Source organism: Acomys minous (genome assembly GCF_964271855.1).
Source record: "Acomys minous genome assembly, chromosome: 1".
Lineage (NCBI taxonomy): Eukaryota > Metazoa > Chordata > Mammalia > Rodentia > Muridae > Acomys > Acomys minous.
The window spans coordinates 174,501,209-174,521,558 of NC_140483.1; the positions used below are offsets into that span (position 1 = coordinate 174,501,209).

Genomic DNA, 20,350 nt, shown 5'->3' on the forward strand with positions numbered 1-20,350 from the left:
GCACATGAAGCCTTGCCTGGTTATAGAAGACAGTTGGTTCAGACTTTGAATCCCTAGGAGTCACGGCTTGGGTCACCCCTGTAGATTCCTTGGAGTTTCCACTGCACTGTTTCTACCTCATCCCCAAAATACTCCCCTCACTGCCCCCCACCCCCAATTCCAGCTGTCTTTCCCAGCACTCTCTCCCTCCATCCTTGCTCCACCTGATTCCTGTTTCCATCCAATTTTGCTACTGTTAGGAATCATACTGTGCATATCTGACATGCAGGACTTCTGATAAGTGACCCCTGTGAAAAGGGGTCATGACCCTCAGGTTGAAAACCACTGGCCTGAGGTCTCATGTAAAACCCCCAGCAAGTTATTCTACATATAGCAAGCAGACATCCACCTGATGACTCTTAAGATTTATAATGTTAAACTATATACATATCAGAGTGATGGAATGCTTGTCTCCCATACCACTCTGGGTTTGATACCATGGATGAAAACCAATGCTTTGGGACTAACTCTGACATGAACACTGGTGCCCCATATTTGATGACCTCCCCTTGATGGGGAGCCCTGGTGGCACTCAAAGAATAAGCAGGCCACCAAGATGAGACTTGATAGCCTACGGCCATAAAGTGGGGGAGGAAGTCCCCCTAGGTCATAGACCTAGGAGAGGGGAATAGGGTAAAAGTGAGAGGGAGGAAGGAATGGGAGGATACAAGTAATGGGATAACAATTGAGTTGTAATCTGAATAAATTAATTCAATAAAAAATAATAAAAACAAAAAACAATGCTTTACAATACTGATATATTAGTACTTCAGAAATAAAATTTCATACTACCACTAAAACATTTGATGATCCACTCATTACTGATCTACATCGTGCATAAATACATCCAAATCCATCTCTTGGTCTACCTGATCAATCGCTCCCTGTCTCTTAGCCAACTCCCAGACTTAAGTCACCCTCCCAGCTCTATCGTCAGGTAGCTAGGATCACATCTCTCAGATCACTGTGACCACTCCACTTCTGCCACACATTTATACACACTCACACACACACATACAAACTGTCACTGTGTCGATGACTGGCTTCTCTTTATAATCGCAAATGCCACTGCAATGACCAATAAACAACTCTAAGTCTTTAATTCGATCATTGGTTGGGTTTCTTGGTTTTTTGGTTGGTTGGTTGGTTTCTCGAGGCATGGTTTCTCTGTTTAGCCCTGGCTGTCCTGGAACTCACTCTGTATATCAGGCTGGCCTCAAACTCAGAGATCCACCTGCCTCCGCCTCCCAAGTGCTGGGATTAAAGAAGTGTTCCACCACCGCCCAGCTGATAATTTTTAAATAAAGGACTTTTAATAAGAAAAATCTGGGTAGTTCCCTATCTTGTTTTAGTTTTAGCACACTGGCTAGCAAGACTGTGAAGAAAAAGGGACGTGAGTGACTCAGCCATTTAGCCTGTGCTCTCTGCTCTCCTCACAGTGCCTCCAGGAGTACCATGCTGGGCCAAAGAGTCAGGAGAGTCCTTATCTTATCCCTATGGGCCATTGAAAGCACCAGGAGGACCCCAGAAAACAAGTGGCAGGTACTGGCTATGATGATGGAGTACTCTACATATGGATTTGCTGTACCTTTCTTTTAGTAAGACATCGACCACCTAAGAAAGAAGGAGGGGCAATTCATCTCTTAAAGATATGGGGAAGGTTTAAGAGGTGTACTCTCTTAAAAAAAAAAAAAAAAAAAAGAATGTATCTCTTGCATTAGATACTATTGTAAATAAACGAAAGACATTTAAATTTGGTTTGAGACCCGGCAGAACTTCTGAGATTAAAAACAAAGGCTTCGCTGTTAATTTTGTTTAGAGTTAATACACTTTGGAGTGAAACTGTTTCATCTGTCAAAAAACAATCCAAAGATATGTGATGTTTCATTCCAATCACCATGAATGAGAGAAACTTCTCAACTGTCATACTGTGTTTCTGGATGCAAACTTGGCGGGTGCTGATACAGAGAGCATCTCTAGTCTGCTAATTACAGAGCTGTAGTGCAAAGAGATTAGAAGCCTTGGGGCAGAGAGCCGAGTGGCCTGTCTTTGTATAATTTTCCATTTTAGTTAATAACATTCTGTATGTCCCCAAACCATATATAATATCAATTAATAATTACATGTGATTTTCTTTATCCATATATATACACATGTATATATATGCATACATATATATACATATATATATGTGTGTGTGTATACACACACACACACACACACACACACACACATAAATATAAGAACATGTCAAGGCATACTTAAAAGAGAAAAGTGACATTGTCCAGTGTGAAATTATAAAAATCAGATGTGGGTCAGTGGAGAGTGCTTGTCTCTCACATAAAAGGCCTCAGTCCAATCCCCAGTAAAAGGGAAAAAGGAAAATATATATATACATATAATAAAAAGTCATGTATCTGATAAATATGAAATTTTATGTCATAGCAATTTTATAAATTATTTTAAATCCTCTACAGAATATCCACAGGGAAGAAAGTTAATCCTCGAATTATGTCATGAGGTATCACTGTAAATTGGCTAATTACTGTTTTCATATATAAACACTTCTGAGGGGGAATAAAACCTACGTTCTCTGCAAATATAAATGTGACCACTTGGCCACCTAATTAATAGTTGATGCCAAATAATAATGAAATTTTGTCTAAAATAACTGGCATAAAGCCCAAAACAGACAAAAGCAATTAAATAAGAATGGCCCATCAGAATGCTGAAAAAGCAATTACTTAAGTAGAAATGAATATAGGTCTTATTAGCATGAATGAGAAGAAAAGTAGGCCTTTTCCATTAAATATTCCTTTTAATTCAACCATGATCCAATGTTGCTGCCCATAAATTAAGTCACCTTTTTTACTTGCTCTCCAGTTTCTCTAACTCAGGGGCAGGAGGCTTCAAAATACACCAGGTAGACTGGAGAGCAAGCTGTTTGCAAACACATCTTGCCAGATTTGAACACAGTATTTACTGAAAACGTAACCGAGCCAGTTGTTTTCGGTTTGGATATCATAAACCAATCTTCAGTTTTATCTCCATTGGTGATATTTTGCCTGTGGTGGGATGTCTAAAGACAAATTTTCTCAATCATGTTTTTTCCTCCTTTCCTTTTGAGGTATTTATGAAACCAAAAACAATTATTTCTAGGTACTTAATTCCACCCTCCAGGGTATGAAGTGTGTCTGTTATCATACGGAACACCTAAGATGCTTTTAAACTCAATGATAATTAAGAAACATCAAAGTAAACCCGGGCTGTTTTGCACAGAACCAGCACCTATCATCTTCTGGCTACCAAATGACACATTTCTTGTCCCCTGGAGTACCACCAAAAGTTCCTTTCTTTCTTTTATTTTCCTGTTGTGTTTTTTTTTAAACCTAAACAATAGATTTTCTTACTTAACATAGCCTTTACTCTTCTAGGGATCAGATAAATCTGAGCTTCAATTGTAAACTGCTGAAGGCAAAGAAAGCAAGAGCAGACACATGGGGCTACACCAAATTCTAGAAGCTCCTACACGGCCAAGGCAAAAGAGGCAATAAGCAGGACGAAAGCTAACCCGCAGGATGCGAGGAAAATATCTGTAAAGTTAATTTCTGATATGACAGTAATATCCAAAATATATTATATAAAGAATTCCTAAAACTCAAAACCAGCAAAACCCAAGTAATCCAATTTTAAAGTGGACAAAAAGCCAAAAAGGGATTTGTGTACCCACCATACCCAACCACAAGAAAGTGGAGGCTAGACAGGGCTGGTGGCTCCAGTCTGTGATAACAGCTACTAGAAAGACCAGGTAGAAGGGTGGCAAATCCATGAGTTCAAGGCCAGCCTGGGCAACTTCGTAAGACCCTGTCTCAAACTAACACACAGAAAGAGCTGGACACACAACACAATGGTAAATAGCTTATCTAACATGGATGAGGCCCTATATTTAATCCCCACTTAGTGGGGTTGGGGCTACAAAAAAGAACATCACTCCATTCCTAGATTTCAAGGCAAGCAGAGACAGCAAAACCACACAGGGATACGTCACCTCACAGTCAGATTTCTATCACTGTCGTAAGATAACAAGTTTATGGGTGGCAACATGGAGAAGCTGGAACTCTCGGACACTGTTGGCAAGAACATAAAATGGTGCAGATATTACCCTCCCCAAAAAAAGCGATTTCACCAAGGGAAGACTGCCACACGGTATGATCTTACAACCCTACATGCGACGTTACCAAGAACAACTGAAAGAGGCAAGGAGACACAGGTGTAAATTTTCATGATGGGTGGTCGGTTTTATTTTTGATAACATAGCAAACATGAGAAAATATTATGTAAGTTGGACTTCATCAACATGTAAAACTTCTCATCATACACTGGTGAATGGTTCCAGGAACTTTCCTGAGGGTCACTACTGTTCTATTGAGCTGTCACCCACTCAGTATGCAATAAAATCTTGTCTTTCAAAAAAAAAATTAAACTTGTTTCAAGGGACATCAAAAAAAGTAAAAAATACAGCTCACTGAATGGGAGAGAGTATTTGCACACCTTGTATCAGATAAAGGACTGTGACCAGACTGTACCAAGAGCTTTCATACCTCAAGTGCTAGGAGGCAACCTAGGGCCAGTAAATGGCTCACAGGGAAAGGTGCTTACTTCAGAGCAAATTCAAGCCCCAAAACGCACATGAGGAAAGAGAACTAACATGCACCGTGGCGCACATGCCTCCTAACTCTCACCACAAATGAAAAACAAAGGAGGCTGCATGATCCAGCAATTCTTCTCATAGGTATAAATCCAAGAGAAATAAAGACACGTCTGACCAAAAAAGCTTATAACAAATGCTCTCAGCAGCATTACTCATATTAGTCACAAATAGCCATTAATTGATGAAGGTAAAATAAACAGTGTGTCCATATAATTTGGGTATTATTAATGTACACTTTAAATTGTGATTACATGGTATGTGAATTATTTTTCAATAATGTAGTTAAAATGCTAAAAATCAACCACTATGATTTACATCATTCTATCATATAAAACAAACCATTGGAAAAAAAATTGTTTGAGAGATGACCAAACTGGTTGTCTGGCCAATAGGGATGAGCAGGCAATGAAAATGACTGCCTGTACAAGGAAGTGTAGATGTGAGAATGCCGTAACAAAACCCATGGCCTTAAACAAACAAACAAACAAACAAACAAAACTGCTTTCCAGGACAGCACAGGTACTGAGCGGGTAAAGCTTAGACACCAAAGCCAATGGCCTTCATTCTCATTCTCGGAAACTCAGCCAATCAGGAACCTTGGGGACCTGCCTGTCACTGCCTCCCCAGCATGGCGAATACAGTGCAAGCCACCATGTCTGGCCTTTTGCGTGTGCTGGGAAGCAAGGCCAGGTCTTCACGCTCATGGCGTAGGCACCGCTACCAACACCCCTATGTCCCCGCCTCTGCTTTGAGACTTCTTCAAGAGTAATTTCATTATGATTGATAGTCTACCATCAACCAGTATTTGATCCGCACCCATCCCTTTTCTCCCCCACATTGCAGCAACTGTGGAAACACATCTATAAAATCCAGGGGACAGGAGCAAGAGGACACGGAGAGTCACAGCAAAGCAGGAGCATGGGAAGATTCATGGGCAACATTTTTTTTTTTTTACAGACTTAGAAAACATTCACATCTCTGTTAAACATCTTTTAACTATTTTGCAGTGTGTAAAAAATAACTGACACAATCATTCACATATCTTATTTAGCCAACACAAAAAATAAAAAATAAAAGTAGTTATAGTACAGCACAATTATCATCAGAAATAACACCTTTGTCTTCTGAGATTCAAGGAGAAAATGAGACTTTCATCCCTGTCAAAGGTATTCAATTTTCCCCTCAAATGCAGTTTAGAATGAAACAATGTGACTGACAAGCTCCACACGGGCAGATCTTGGCAACTCTCAACTCTGTCTATCTCCTTGGCCGGTTAAGCAAAATTCCTTCACTAGCTGCGAGTCTTCGAAATAACTCCTACAAAGCTCATTACTGCCTCTGTCAGCCTATGCCCCCATGTTGCGCATTTATTCCTGGGATGCATATCAACATGTGGCACATGTCCTTGACATGCACAGAAGAGCTGCACCCCAGGACAGCAGCATGCACGACAATGGCCTCCACTCTTACTTCTTTGTGGTTGCTGGGATGTAACGGAGAAATCTAATAACTGTGACAGTGGGGCCTTTCGGGTTTTCCTTGCCTTTCCAGACAGTGAAGCTGCACAGACACTAATGAAAGGTTAAATGAATAGGAATAGCTGACAAGACATACAATAAAGAAGGAGGTTGGTAATCCACAGACACTGAGCAGAGATCCTTGGCTCAAGCAGAGAAAGGACAGCGCTTCGTCGAGTCACAATATTTAAAACAGCTTGCTATACACAGAGGCTTTGTGTCTGGGTACACGTCTGGCTTTAGACTAAAGGGGGGGAAAAGATACTAAAAAGGAATTTCAGTATGGGGCACTTTGGCCAATGTAAGGTCATAATAAGAGAAAAATGTTTTGTGTGGGCTGTTACATCTTTGCACTAAATTAAAAAAAAAAAAAGCAGTGACAGTGAACTCACGAGCCCCAGCTCCAAGACAATACTGTACATTCTGACAAGTCTTAAATACTGTATCCAGAAGGAACGCTTGCTGTGACTCCCATTGGTTACACACACATGCAGTGACTCACTTAGCATGTTCACATCCTGCCTTCCCTGTGGAAAGATCCCTGATACTGGAGTTCTGGTCCTGACCCTGCATCATCGGTTACACTTCAACTGAAACCCGCAAGTATCCTGGACTCTGTAAAACTGCCCAGCCGTTGCTATAAAGAAGACAAATTTATCATGCTGGCAATTTGTAAAGTACAAAACAAACCCCTCATAATTTCAAGGGGCTACAACTGTGAAAGGGCTTTAGCTAGAACTCTTAATTGAGAAACTTAGCTTTTGCCTGCCTCACCACACCTAGGCTGTGTGTTTCCTTGAGGAACAAATCCAAAAGTAGGAGAGCAAAACAATTTAAATTACTATGCAGGAAAAAAAGAAAAAATGCTCAAGAATATTGGGGAAATTGCAGGAAAGGGACAGAATTTACATTGTTATATGTGTAAGTTTTTAAAGGAAAATGGTATGCTTCTGTTATGGCAGAGAACTTTTTAAATGACATGTCTGTACTACTGCTCTTATGCATATTCATGAGTTAGAATATAGGCTCACAACAAATGGTAAAGGAATACTGAGAACGTGTTTTAAAACAAGGGAGGCTCTTTGAACAGCCAAATTAAATTATAGCTGAACTTTTGAGTGTACTGAGGGTTCTAATAAGCAACAAATAAAAGACTTTTATTGGGTAGCAACATAATAAGAGCTACTGGGGAAGAAGACAAATCTGGGCAGTTTATCTCCTTGGATATGAGATTTACTTAACTGGTAAATAAATGTAAAAGTAATGCCCCTAAAAACCTAGTATATAAATAATGAAAAGCAATCATTACTACTGATAATTTAATATATAAGCATATCACAAATTTCCTGGTAGGACTGATAAACAAAGGTGAAATTAAATGCCAAGTGGTAAATACGAAAGCATTCAACTCCTGCTACTCAAATGTAGCTCATTTACTAATTAAGAATATGCAAAACTTACAAATGGTTGACAACATGAAGCCCTTCTTTTGAGGAAACTTTCTCCCCAGAACATCCAGTTATATGCAGAACTAGTTCAAAACTTCATCTAGGGAGGGAGTAGCTGTCTTTTGTGGATTAAAGGAAGGTAGTGTGGTCCTCGGCGACTGGGTAGGAAGTTGCTTCTATAGGGATTTGAAGTGGGCCTTCTAACATGAGGATAACGCCTTCAGCTGACACAGAGGCAACAGTAGTTAAGCAAACCAAAACACTTAAAATGTTTGGTTGCATTTCACCTAATCCAAGTCACCCAAAAGGCAGTCCTAGAAAGCTTAGCTGATTCCTTAACTGTTCTCAGAGGAAATTCTGTTGCTGTCATCAGTGTGTGTGTGTGTGTGTGTGTGTGTGTGTGTGTGTGTGATCTCAAAAACCCTAAGCCAGTAATTGTGCAACATTCTGACTACACCTTAAGTCTATCTAATAAAATGATGAGGCTCCCTCTAGCTCTTCAGAGAGCTTACTAACCAACTGCAGTATGTAACGCCTGGCCAACAAGAGATGTGGCAGGAGAACGGCTGTTTTCAACTCTGCTTCTTGTCAGAATGCAGATGTTAAATGTGACCATCTGCAGAAGAATTCTGAAAGCACCACTCCTTTATACATTCATCAAGTTAAGACTATTAATTGCTCCCAACCTAAACTTTATGTACAAAACCTCCATAGTAAAACTGTAACCTGTCTCAACTAGGCACACATTTTCAACATTTTCAATTAAGATTTACTCACCTTGTATAAAATGAATTTTAATCTCAAAAAAACAACATGTGACCATTTAAAAAAAATCTACTTGTAATCTGGTCTTAATTTTAAAATCCTACCTTTAAATTAAAAAAAAAGTCCTAGAGGACAGAATCACTCACTTTATTAACAATGCATCTGTGGAATTTATGTAAAACAAAGATACTGATGATAATTCATTAAAAAAATCTTCATGAACCACAATATTTATATACAATGCTGGTAATGACTTTTTTATTGTTTAATCTTTTCAACAATTCAGTATTGAATATTTGGGGACTGTATTTATTTTAAAAACCATAAATAATATAGTTGAAGTATGCCATTGATGTTTTGTTCATGTTACAATAGTCATAAAAGCTACTATTCCACTGGCAGATCACTCCAAACAAATGAATATAAGCATTGCTAAATCAAACTCTTTGTGCTTGCTAAAGCCATCTTTCAAACATTTACAGAATATTTAAAATAGCACTGAAGCTTAACTCTAAATTTAAAGTAAGGGAAACCACTAGATTTCAGTCCTCATCACCTTCTTGGGACTCCCTTAATATAGGAAATATTCTCAGAAACAACAACAACAACAAAAAATAGAATAGCTGCCTCTACTCTCCCACCCCCACCCCCTTTTTTGTGCCAGTGTCCAATTTCTTCTTTTCTGAACAGCTGTATTATCCAACTTAAGTTGCTCTGCTAATTTCAGTCCCTCAAGGACTAACTTGGAAGGGGGAAAAAATATAAGAAAAGATCAATTTGCTGGGAAAGATCAAATGAGAAAACTGTGGGGACAGCACCAGGTCAGCGTGTGGAGAACTAAGCAGACCTGTTCTTCATTAACTGCAGCTCTCTGGGGATGTCACATACTACCTGTCCGTGGGCTTTATTGAACCGCCTAACCCGCCTCTCTGTTCCATTCTTCTGGGCCCAAGTGAATCATATCCTGCTGCTGACAAGTTAGCAGGGGACTGCGGCTGCAACATGAAAGTACTTTTCTTTCTTGTCTAAATCAGGCAGATTTTTGAAAAGACGACACAGCATTGACTCGTGACATGGCAAGATGAAACGAGAGGTCTGGGCCGGTCTTGGAGCTTCGCAGATAAAAGTAATCAAATGACACTCCTGGAATGCAAATTGGCATTCTTGACTGCAGCAATTGCACAACCATGAAACATCCCTGACAGCAAGCAAGATTAGGACAAAATGTTATGTAAAGCATTGAACTCAAAACTCTCACTTGAAAATTCAAACTGTAACACTTACATTTTAATATAGCAACAGTCAGCTCTGCTTTTGTCTGCTTCTTTTTGTAAGCTCATATCCCTGCCTGACAGATAACTTACATCTCAGGCAGAAGAGGGGGAAAAAAATTAGGTGTTAGCAATGCACTCCTGCTATTAACATTTGCTCAATATTTATTTTTTAAAAATCACATGAGGTTGATTTTCACCCAAAGTTTTACATGCAAACACAACCCAACTTAATATTCTCAATGGGTTGGGGGGGGGGCATCTCAGACTTGTCTCCAAAAAGGTTCTCTGTAACAAAGTTCAGATTCAAGGTGACTTGTCCTTCCCTCAGGTAAAGAGCTTCCTGCACTTTGGTAAAGTGATTAGCAATGTGGATTTTAAATCCGCTGCTCTCTGGGAACAGAGAGAGTACCTACAGCTCAGAACTTCATTAGGATGAACAAGTTTAAATGAACCGGCTACAAGTGTGATAGAAAACACTGAGCCTTTAAGGGTTCACGAGGACCCTGCTGTGCATGATCCCAAAGAGTAAAGGGGAGTTCTACCAAACTTGCACAAGGCTTGGTGCTAAAGGACAACTTCAGAGCAGGAGCACTGAGTGCCAGAAATAAATTCCACTTAAAGCACGCGTGTCTGTGCACAAAAACATCTGAAAGCGCAGCATACAAAAACCGTGGAAGACAAATGGACTCACAGCCATTGCTCAGAGTGCTTAGTATATGGGAATAGAGCTCTGGAAAAAACAGTAATACTGGCCAGAGGAAGAAAAGGATGTCCAACTGGCTTTTATAATGTGTAAAATGCCGTTACAAGAAACTCCTCAGCTCTAAGCACATATAGTTCATATTTTGGTTTGATGCCTCACTTAAACTGAGGATCCAACAACTACTACAGCTGTTCGTGGAGTACATAAAAAAATAATAATAAAACAAGCCACTTTCTGCCACTTTAATCCTGGGCACACAGGATTATTTTATGATGTCTTTTGTACATCAGTTTTACAACAGCTTGACTCTAGGGTAAATGGGTAGCATCATAAATCGCACGCTGCTTTCAAAACCTCTTTAATTTCTGTCAGCATTACTGTAACCGCAGTCCTGGGTGAATTTTTGTCTGTGTGTGTGTCTGCATTTGACAGTACCATCTCCCACATTCCAGTTGTGACTTTGATCTCTGAAACAAGAGATGTCACATCAGGGCGAAGGGAAGAGAGAAAAAAAAATGTCAACCTGCTATCACCCCTTTTCTTAAACATCTACTCAGGGCCCCACTATGTATTACAGCCCCCAAGTGGGGGTAACAGCGACACTGGGTGGTAGGGAACTCCAAGGAAAAAGAGTGGTCGAACCCCATTTCTAACAAATTACTTCCCCGAAAGCGGACAGCCGGGCTCATCACCCGGTAAACTAATTGCCTGCTTCCTCGCTACAGAGAAGCCATCTCCTTCCAGGGTCTGTGCTGGCTTCTCTCTGTGCTGTGCCATCCCGTTTCCTCCACCACTTGCACTTAGTTTTTTAGTGTTGTTTTTTTTTTTAATCTTCGCCTCATCCCACGGGAGATTTCGTCTAGTTTTGTCCTGAGCTCCACCACCATCATTGTTTTTTATTCTGCCCTCCCTCCGCCACCCCCACTTCACGCCTCAAATCCCACCGTCCAGTCGCTGTGTCAGTGCAGTGGGCCGGCTGCTTCAGAACCGCACTTTGGGAAAGCACACACGTGTCTGTCTAGCGGGATTTGACTGGCCGCATCCGCGTCCTCCGCAGCCGTGTGGGCATCGCTTCGGTCCCCACGCGGGCCGCACCCCGGCACCCACGCCCAGACGCCGCTCCAGGCTCTGCACTCGGCAGCAAGTTGGGAAAGTTGTCTCGGGTCCCGGGAGCTCCGTGCACCCCGGGTCCCCGAGCCCTGTGCCCTACCCGAGGGCTCCCTGTCCCCAGAGTCCCCCGACTGCCCGCCGCTCACCTAAGGCGCGGGAGCCTTTGCTCACCCGCTCGCCCGCTCGCCCGCCCGCTTGCCCGCCCGCAGCCGCTTCGCTAACTTGGGGCCAAGTTGAGGGGTGGGGGTGGATTTCGGGTGCGCCGCCGGCTGCCCGCCTCCTCACGCCGCGGCGTTAGGGGAGAAGGCGGCCGGCCCCGCGGCCCCGGGGCGTCCCGCCCGGGTCAGTCCCTACCAAGTGCAGACGCAAGCGGAGAGGAGGTGGAAACTTCTTACCATCTCGGCATGCTGGTTGTCAAGTGCAGCCCCCGCCTCTTGGTCTCCTCTTAGCGGCCGCGCCTGGACCAGCCCCTCGGCCGCCTCAGCTCGCCGCTCGGCCTGCTCCCTCCCCCGCCCGGCCGCTCCGGGCCGCGCTCGCCGCCCGCGCCACTCCCCGCCCGCCCGCGCGCGCCCTCGCCGCGGCCCCTTGGCGCTCAGGTGACTGATTTACACCCGCACCCAGGGTCGCGCTCGCTCCCTCGAGCCGGCGCTCGGAGTTACCCCGCTCCTCCCCGGGCCGAAGGAGAGAAGAAAAAAAGGGAACGGACTGTCCGGGAGGGGGGCTTGCTGGCGAGGCGGGGTGCGCGCGGCGGCGCGGGGGGGACCGGCGGCCGCGCCAGCACAAGTTTCTGTTCTCCGCGCAACTGTCCAGACTCCCGATGTTTGCCGCCTGTTTTGTTGTTGTCCTCAAGCTTTCTAGGGGCTTCTTCGTGGAAGATGTGTATTCCTCCCCCACCCCCGCCTCGTTCTACACACACCCCTCTTCCGTGGATGGAAAAACAACTTTGGCGCCCCCCGGGGGGTGCGGGCGTGGAAGTGGAGGTGGCCGCCAGCGCCCAGCTGTCAACAAGGGGGGAAAATGCGAGTAGCAGCGGGGAGGGGAGAGGGAAGGCTAGGGGGACCCAGCTCAGGGCGCGAACTTTATTCCGACTGCGGTGCGGCGTCTCGGCTCCGGGTTTCCCCGGACTCTCGGTCCGCTCGGCCCAGCTTAGTTCAGCCCGCGCAGCGCCGGGTTGAAAGGAAGGAAGATCGGGGACCGAGACTCGGGGCCGTGACGCGCCGGGAGACCCGGCAGAAAGTTGCGCACAGCTGGGGGCGAAAAGTTCCTGGGAGCGGCGTGGTTGGTGCCGGCCCAGACGTCGGCTGGTGGCCAGGGCTTCCTTCCCCTTTTCTAGGTCTGGGCCTGGAGCTGCAGCCGGCGTGGGGGAGAAGAAGGAGACTACCACCCTAGCGGGCGCCCGCACTGTTCACCAATCACACGTGTGGGTGACACTCAGCCTACCCAAGTTGCCCAGCCTTAAGACGCGGACCCAGGCGGCAGGCTCGGCGCGCACCCGCCTGCAGCTGAAGGACACCTCTTAAATGGAAGCAAAACACCGTCGGGCTGCAAGATTGTGTGTGTGTGTGTGTGTGTGTGTGTGTGTGTGTGTGTGTGTGTGCCTTATTCATCCCCATCTTTCTAACTTACACTGTGTGCCAAAACCATCTCCGCCTCGTGCAGATTTATCATCGCTAGAGCAAACTTTTTGCTTATCTGTCTCAGGAGGAAGGCACAAGTTTCTAGCACAACTCTCAGAGCCCTAAGAAATCAGAGAATCCTGCGAAGATTTGGTTGGCTGAACAACAGGTTTGATTACTGTTTCTTCCTGAAAAGAGAAAATCCTCCCTCCTTTCTTTCTCTCTTCTCCAAGCAGAGGGAGAGAGAGTGCATAATTTCATTCAGAGGTCAGAATTAAATTCCTTCGAAAATATGTAGCCTTGGAATTAAGGCTTTCCTCGTACAGTCACGACTTTAATGTAAATTTTCACAATACTTAAGCTTAATTTTTTTTTTCAGGATCCATGCCTGACTAGATCCCAAGTAGCAACAGCTGGCCTGGGAATGTGAGTTAGCTTATTCACGTGAATCTGGCTTGCTTCGCCCCTCCCCCCCCCCCTTTCCTTTAACAGCAAGGCCACCAGCACCTGAAGAAGTTCCTTGTACTGGTTGGGTCCAAATTCCTGACCCCTTCTAGGCCCACGCAAAGCAGACTTCTAATCACTTCAGAATTTGTTGATTCTATGTGTCGTTTTGTTACAGAACAATTTGTGTGGTAAATATTTCTCTTGTTATCGGAAATACTGTTGTATTTTTGGCACATGGTTCATCTGTAATTTTCCAATGAGTGACAGTTACTATTCTCACTGTGGTCTAAATTACAGGTTAGGTATCTATGTTTAAATATGTTATCAGAGGAGACTCATCTTTAAATGCTTTGACTAAGGTGGGGAGCGTATCTGCAACATCTTTCTTTAGTTCGAAGAAACACAAGGGATAATGGTGACCAAATGTTCTTTCTGAGCAACTGAGGAGCATCACAAGAATTTTCCAGAAACAAGCCAAGTTGCGGTGTGTTTTCCTGCATCGTGAAAAGATGAGGAAAAGCTTATCAGCTCATTTTAAAGTCATTACCCATACAAACCCATTCACACACACACTTACTGCTTTGGACAAGTGACAGTCCAGCAGTTGGCAAACAATTGTATCCACACAGTGTGTTTCTGCTGCACAGCTACACATGCCAATGTGCAAGCTTTTTTTTTTTTCTACATCAAGCAACCTGTAATTTTCATTCCACTGATTGGTTCCAGAACTGTCTGTTCCTGATGTTAGGATACAGTCACTCTGCTTGGGGTAAGATGTACATATCAAAATCCCCCTGCCTTTCTAGACAGTCATTACATAGATGGAGAACGGGCTGGCCTAAACAATGGCCTTTAAGAAAGTGGCAGAATTGATAGAAGCCAGAGTCTCCTCCAGTGGGTTTGTATGGCAATTGGTTCAAGATCCCAGTCAGTGGTTCTCAACCTAGGGGCCCTGACCTCTTTGGGGGTCATCTAAGACCATCGGAAAAACACAGATTGCAAGTCATAGCAAAACTACAGTTGTGAAGTAGCAACAAAAATAATTTTATAGTTGGAGGTCACCACAGCAAGAGGAACTGTACTACAGGGTTGCAGTATTAGTGTGGATAAGAAACAGTGCCCTGGGTCCTCTGGATCCTGCAGGACCCTGATGATGTGTAGCCACCTGCCTCAACCGCTTCATTGCACCTGTTCATCCTTCTGTCGGGCTCACGTCTTGAGGCTGTTCTCTCTGTTCCTCTGACTTACCCTGTCCAGGGTCTCTTCTTACCACTCTCACCGTGTCTTCAGTTCCACTTCTGGGGACTCAAAGAAAACAGCTTTTTGCCCACTATATAAAATACTCGTCACTCTTTTTTACCCTCACCGTTTTCCTTGTATGCCTGTAATCATCCCTGGGTTTTGTCTGTTTGTTTGTTTGGCAGGTTGGTTGGGTTTTGTGTTTTTGCCTGTATGTTTAGTACTTTTCGACCAAAGTATAATCTTATCCAGGGAAAGGGATGGATCTAAGAATGTCAAAATTATTGTCACCACTGTGTCAGCAAGTTTGCTATAGGAATGTGGGGAAAGAATCCATTCTTTGACGGGATAGGAAACACTATTGCACCCTTCACCAGGGATCCTCAATACAGTAGGGATGCCCAACAGTTCCCAAGGCCCTCCTAGAAGGGCCATGAGGTCAAGACTGTTTTTATTTCAGTAATAAGTTTCTTACCTTTCCTAGTCTCACCTGTGCATTTCAGAAAGTCAGTGTGACACTTAATATCACAACAATCCAACTGAAGTGGACAGGAGACTCCGCCTGCCCATCAGTTGTTACAAGAGACATGCCACCCACGTGTGAATCAATGCCATTCCTCTCACTATAAATTTTTGGGTTATCATAGAGAGCAGACTTCTTAAAAACGTGCCATTTTTCTTGTTTCCTTTGCTGCTGTAACATATCACAGAAATCAACAAATTACACCACAAATTTATTATAATTCTGGATGTCTGATGGAAGATATATCACAAATAAGCATTTCTGAAGCTAAAATCAGGGTATTTGTGTTCCCTTTGGGACCTTTGGGATAATCTGTTTTCTTTCCTTCTACACCTTTGGGAGGCCATTCCTTGGCCTCGGGCCCCTTTCCTCGTTTAGACTGTACTAACCTCACTCGTCTTCCCATCCTGCTTGCTGCCTCATGATTATAATCTATCTATGGCAAGAGCCTTAACTTAAGGATATAGACTGCCATTAATAGGGGTTATTAATGGTTTTAGTTTTTTTTTTAAACAAATTGATAACATTTTTTAAATGCCAGAATTAATTGGTTTTTTGTTGTTGTTGTTGTTGTTGTTTTGCTTTTTGGGGGGTTTTGGTTTTTTGAGACAGGAGTCTCTGTGTAGTAGCCCTGGCTGTACTGGAACTCTCTTTGTAGACCAGGCTAGCCTCGAACTCACAGCGATCTGCCTGCCTTTGCAGGCATGTACCACCATGCCCGGCTTACATTTCTAATAAATACTACTAGCTGTTGGCCAAATCATTAAAAGCATTTTTCATTCTTCCAAAAATTGAAGAACTTAAAAACAGTTTAGGGGTCATAACACTGAGTAGCTTGGCAACACCCGGCCTGCACCATTGCCCTTGTCCCTTTGCAGTGCTTCAGTTTGAGTTAGCTCTTCTAGCCTGGTTATGGCGGCCTCTCCTGGGATTGCCTTCATGCTGAACATCTTACCTGGGTCTAAAGAATCACTGAAAACGTCAAGTGAAGATTATGTTGGTGGGGATTATTTTATTCATTAAAACCCCAAGTGGCAGATAAGAAATAAATTGTCATTTCTACCATCTGGATATTAGTATGAGAGAATATATACCTCAAAGAACTCACATCTGCCTTGTGACCAGGAGGGAGCCTATCTACCACCAATGATGGAGTTGGAAGGTGAAGAACACTGAGCCAGCTTTCCAGAGATAGTGCACTGAGGCCCAAGCCAGGGCAGCAGACATGCTTTCATGTCTCCACCACGTAGGTCCATCCATCCCAAGCCCTACACCTGAGCCCTTACTGCCACTGACTTCCAAGTCAGGCTAGGTGCCCCACCCCCACCCCCCAATGGCTCAGATTTCCCTGCTGAGGAATATGATTAATCCCAACATGTTTCTGTTACTTGCTGCTTAAAGTTTCCTAATGTTATAAGGGGCATTCCCTCCCACCTTTCCCATGAAATTGAGATATTTTCCCTAAATTCTGAGAAATCAGTAAGCTGGACAAAGTGTAACAGTTCCCCTGTCATAATGACAACTGTCAATATAGAGACATAGTTAGAATGAACCCAAAGAAGGGCTGTGGCATAGGGACTTGAAAGCTACAGGTGACACTTGGCAGAAACAGCAGTTGTCTGATAAATTCTGTCTGTATTTGTAACCAAATGTTAAGTTTGTGTTCCTGGCAACGTCTGCAAATACTAACAAGTCATCCTTGTGAATGAACAGAAGGTTATTTGCATAAGTTATTCATTAGGAATCATATTTTAAAAGTAACATGTTTTAGGGAAAAAAGGAAGTCTTTAAATTGGCCGTTTTAATGTGTGAGTTTTGTGTAACATTGATGACCTTGTAGTAGGCCTTCACTGCATTCATAAGGGACTACAGTACTTTGCAAGGATAAGTTGTTGAGAAAATTTTAAATTTAGAGGAAGCAATTCAATGTCAAATCCAAATTCATAGCCAACTAAATATTTTCATCCTTTAAAAAGATAGATTTATATGCAGCATCATGTACAATAGCATCAACAAGAGGGTGCCTTTAGAGTCACTCTTAACAATAGAACTCCAACAGAAAATGAAAATTTTTCACTAAAATGCAAATGAAAAGTATCAGGTAAATTAATATTGTCTACATTTAAACTTTTCATTTTAACAATTATAACTTGGATATGAAATATTTAATTTTTTATTACTTTTAATTCATTTATATTTGATTTTCTGGGTTTAGTTTTTTGTTTTTTGTTTTGTTTTTTTGTTTTTTTTTTTTTCTTTCTTTTTTTGGTTATGGTGGTTGTGGCTCTTCTGGGAAAGAAAAGCTGTTGTTAGGAGTGAGGAGGTACAGCAAGGCACACAAAGAGAAAGACCCATTGCAAATAGAGAGGGTCTCGGGATACAGAAACCAGGTCTCTCCTTGAGGGCTGGGGGTCTTCAGGGTCTTTGAGGGGTGTCCCCCCAAAGTGTTGTTCAATTTGAACAAGAGGTGGAGCTGATAGATTCATAACTGGATCAGCACATTGTGGCCTGGACTTGAGCTTGTCAGATGGGCTCATAGGTTCTGAAGTTGCCAGGTTTTTGTCCTAGGTCAGGATGGTAAGGAGGAAGCCAGCCATCTTTGGAATTCTGCATTTCTGTCATCTAGTCATGGTCCGTCCTCTCCCTACGCCTGCCTTTGGGTAGTCTGTCTAACCCCTAGTCAGCCATTCCTTACTGGCAGAGATCACCCTAACTGCTGATGGAGATTTGGGGACACAAACCATTCTAGCTGCACTGAGCTAGCAAAACGTGGTGTGAAGGAGGTAGATGTCGCAGTGCCTCAGAGGAGACTTCATCTAAGAGGCCGTGACAAAACTTAACCAATGGCAAAGACCCAGAATGTAAGACGGCCCTATGATGACAGCATGCATCCTTGCAGTCTGCTATGTGAGTGAGGTAGCATCTGCGATGTCCAGAAAGCGAGGCTGTTAATACTGTAATTCCTACTGGGACTGTTTTGCACTTATTAAGTGAGGGGCAAGAAAAGAAGCCAAAGAACCCTAGGCAGGCATGTCGTGGGTATTAGCAAGGCCGATGACGTCACTGCCACCACTGTCCGCTACAAAGTGTATACCATGGCGAAGGCTGATGGTTTTCCCTCAAGTGCTGGAGACATTTTTCACTGGCCAGTGTAAGTTCAGAAGTCAGCCATAGAGTCTTCTTGATTACAGCCTCGTGGCAACTTTGAGAGGCAAAGCTGATGAGGAAAATTCTTCAGCACTATGGTTAATGGAAGTCCTGCTTTGTAAGGTGAATTGTAATCGTGCCACTGGTTGGACCCTGTCCCAGAGCCCTGTTGAAGGACAGGATCAGGGAAATGCTCTGCTCTACCTAATTTGATGTAATTTTTTGTTTGACATGTTAAAGTGTAACCATGTGATTAGCTTCTTTTTTTTTTTTTAATTATTTCTTTTATAGCAGATTCCTGCTTAGGGATTCAATGCCTAGAAATTTTGTAAGAGAAGTAGTCATTGCCTTCCCAGCAACGGGTGCCCAGGTGTACCAGATGGGACATCCGCTGGGACGCGGACACCGCCGGCCACACCTGAGTGAAATCTAGGTTCTTCTTGTTGAGGTCACCAGCAGACACTGGCACTTAATGGACAATTCAGAAAAGAAATATAAACCCATTGGATCGTCTTTACAGGATTGCTCAGCAATGTGCCAGGAACAGCACCTAGGGATCCAGAGTGACTTCCCCAAACCTGGGAGTTGGAGGACAGGGCAATCTGGTAGCCTCCTTCAGTGAGGGATCATGGGTCGCTAGAGTGCAGAGGCCACATTAAAGTTGTGAGAAACACTCTTCCAGGAAGAGTGTTACAGAGTTGGTTTTTTTTTTAAAGAGGAACTTTCATCTCTTAGATTTTTTTTTTCTTTTTTGGTCTTACCATTTAAGAGGATAATAATCCAGGCTGACTAGAAACTAACTTTGTAATGCTGCCCTCTAATAAATAGTGATCTTCTTGCCTCAACCTCCTTAATGTTAGAATTACAGGTTGGAGCTACCATGCCAGGTAATTATTTTATTTTTTACAGCAAACTCTTGAGATTTTTCATGTAGCCCCGTGGCATTGTGTGATCATAATTGGTCCCCATCAAAACTCACGCTGAGGCGGATTTGCTCACGGTAGCCATGTTGACAGGTGGCTGCAACTTTAAGAGTCAGTTACAGGATTGAGGGCTCCACCATCATGGAGGGTTAATACCCTTCCCATGGGATTGGGCGTCCCTCACTCTTAAACACATCCCTCTTAGCAGGGCGGTGTTGGCGCACGCCTTAATCCCAGCACTCGGGAGGCAGAGGCAGGCGGATAGCTGTGAGTTCGAGGCCAGCCTGGTCTACAACGTTAGTCCAGGAAAGCCAGGGCTACACAGAGAGACCCCATCTCGGAAAAAACAAACAAACAAACAAAAAAACCACATCCCTCTTGCATATGCCCACCTGAATTCTACATGTTATTATTCACTGTATTATTTTACAGAATGAGGCCCTCTCTAGATACTTCTAATAGTCTTGATCTTCCTACCATTTAGAATGATAAGCCAAGGTAAAAAAAAAAAATTTATAAAGTACCCATTGTTTCTAAGACCTGAGCCTTTAGATCACAAAAATATAATCTATAATTTGGGGTAATTCTCAAGACTTTTAATTGTTCACTTGAAATCCAAAGATTGATACCTGCCAGGTTTCGAAAAGATTAGATCTGTGATTTTTCACATCAAAGCAACTTAATATTTTCCTAGTGTAACTTTTTCTTCAGTGGCAGCAGTGGAACTTGCGAACTCACAAGCGTGCTACCCCTGAGCTGCACTCCCAGGCTCCAGTTTGAAAGGAATAAGTCGCCTTGCTCTAGAGTTGCCTGTGCATCACCTTGTAGTTAAATGCACTGGAATTTAGCACAGTCCCATTCTCTTTGGTGCTGATGTAGTTGATACTG

The 20,350-nt window shown here is 43.3% G+C and overlaps 1 protein-coding gene across 7 annotated transcripts in view; it reads right to left on the bottom strand.

Annotated features, from left to right (window-relative positions):
* The window catches only part of BNC2 (basonuclin zinc finger protein 2), a 414,736-nt gene extending 400,748 nt beyond the window's left edge, over nt 1-13,988 (bottom strand). For 2 of the 7 annotated variants that reach the window (XM_084787365.1, XM_084787362.1), the window contains exon 1: nt 11,963-13,770. In XM_084787365.1, the coding sequence (XP_084643491.1) occupies nt 11,963-11,965 (3 nt within the window). In that variant the 5' untranslated portion in view covers nt 11,966-13,770. Of the gene's footprint in view, nt 1-11,962 lie in introns of all 7 variants that reach the window. The other 5 variants (XM_084787363.1, XM_084787366.1, XM_084787367.1 and 2 more) reach the window with 5 other exon arrangements.
* Between the last annotated feature and the right edge of the window lie 6,362 nt (nt 13,989-20,350).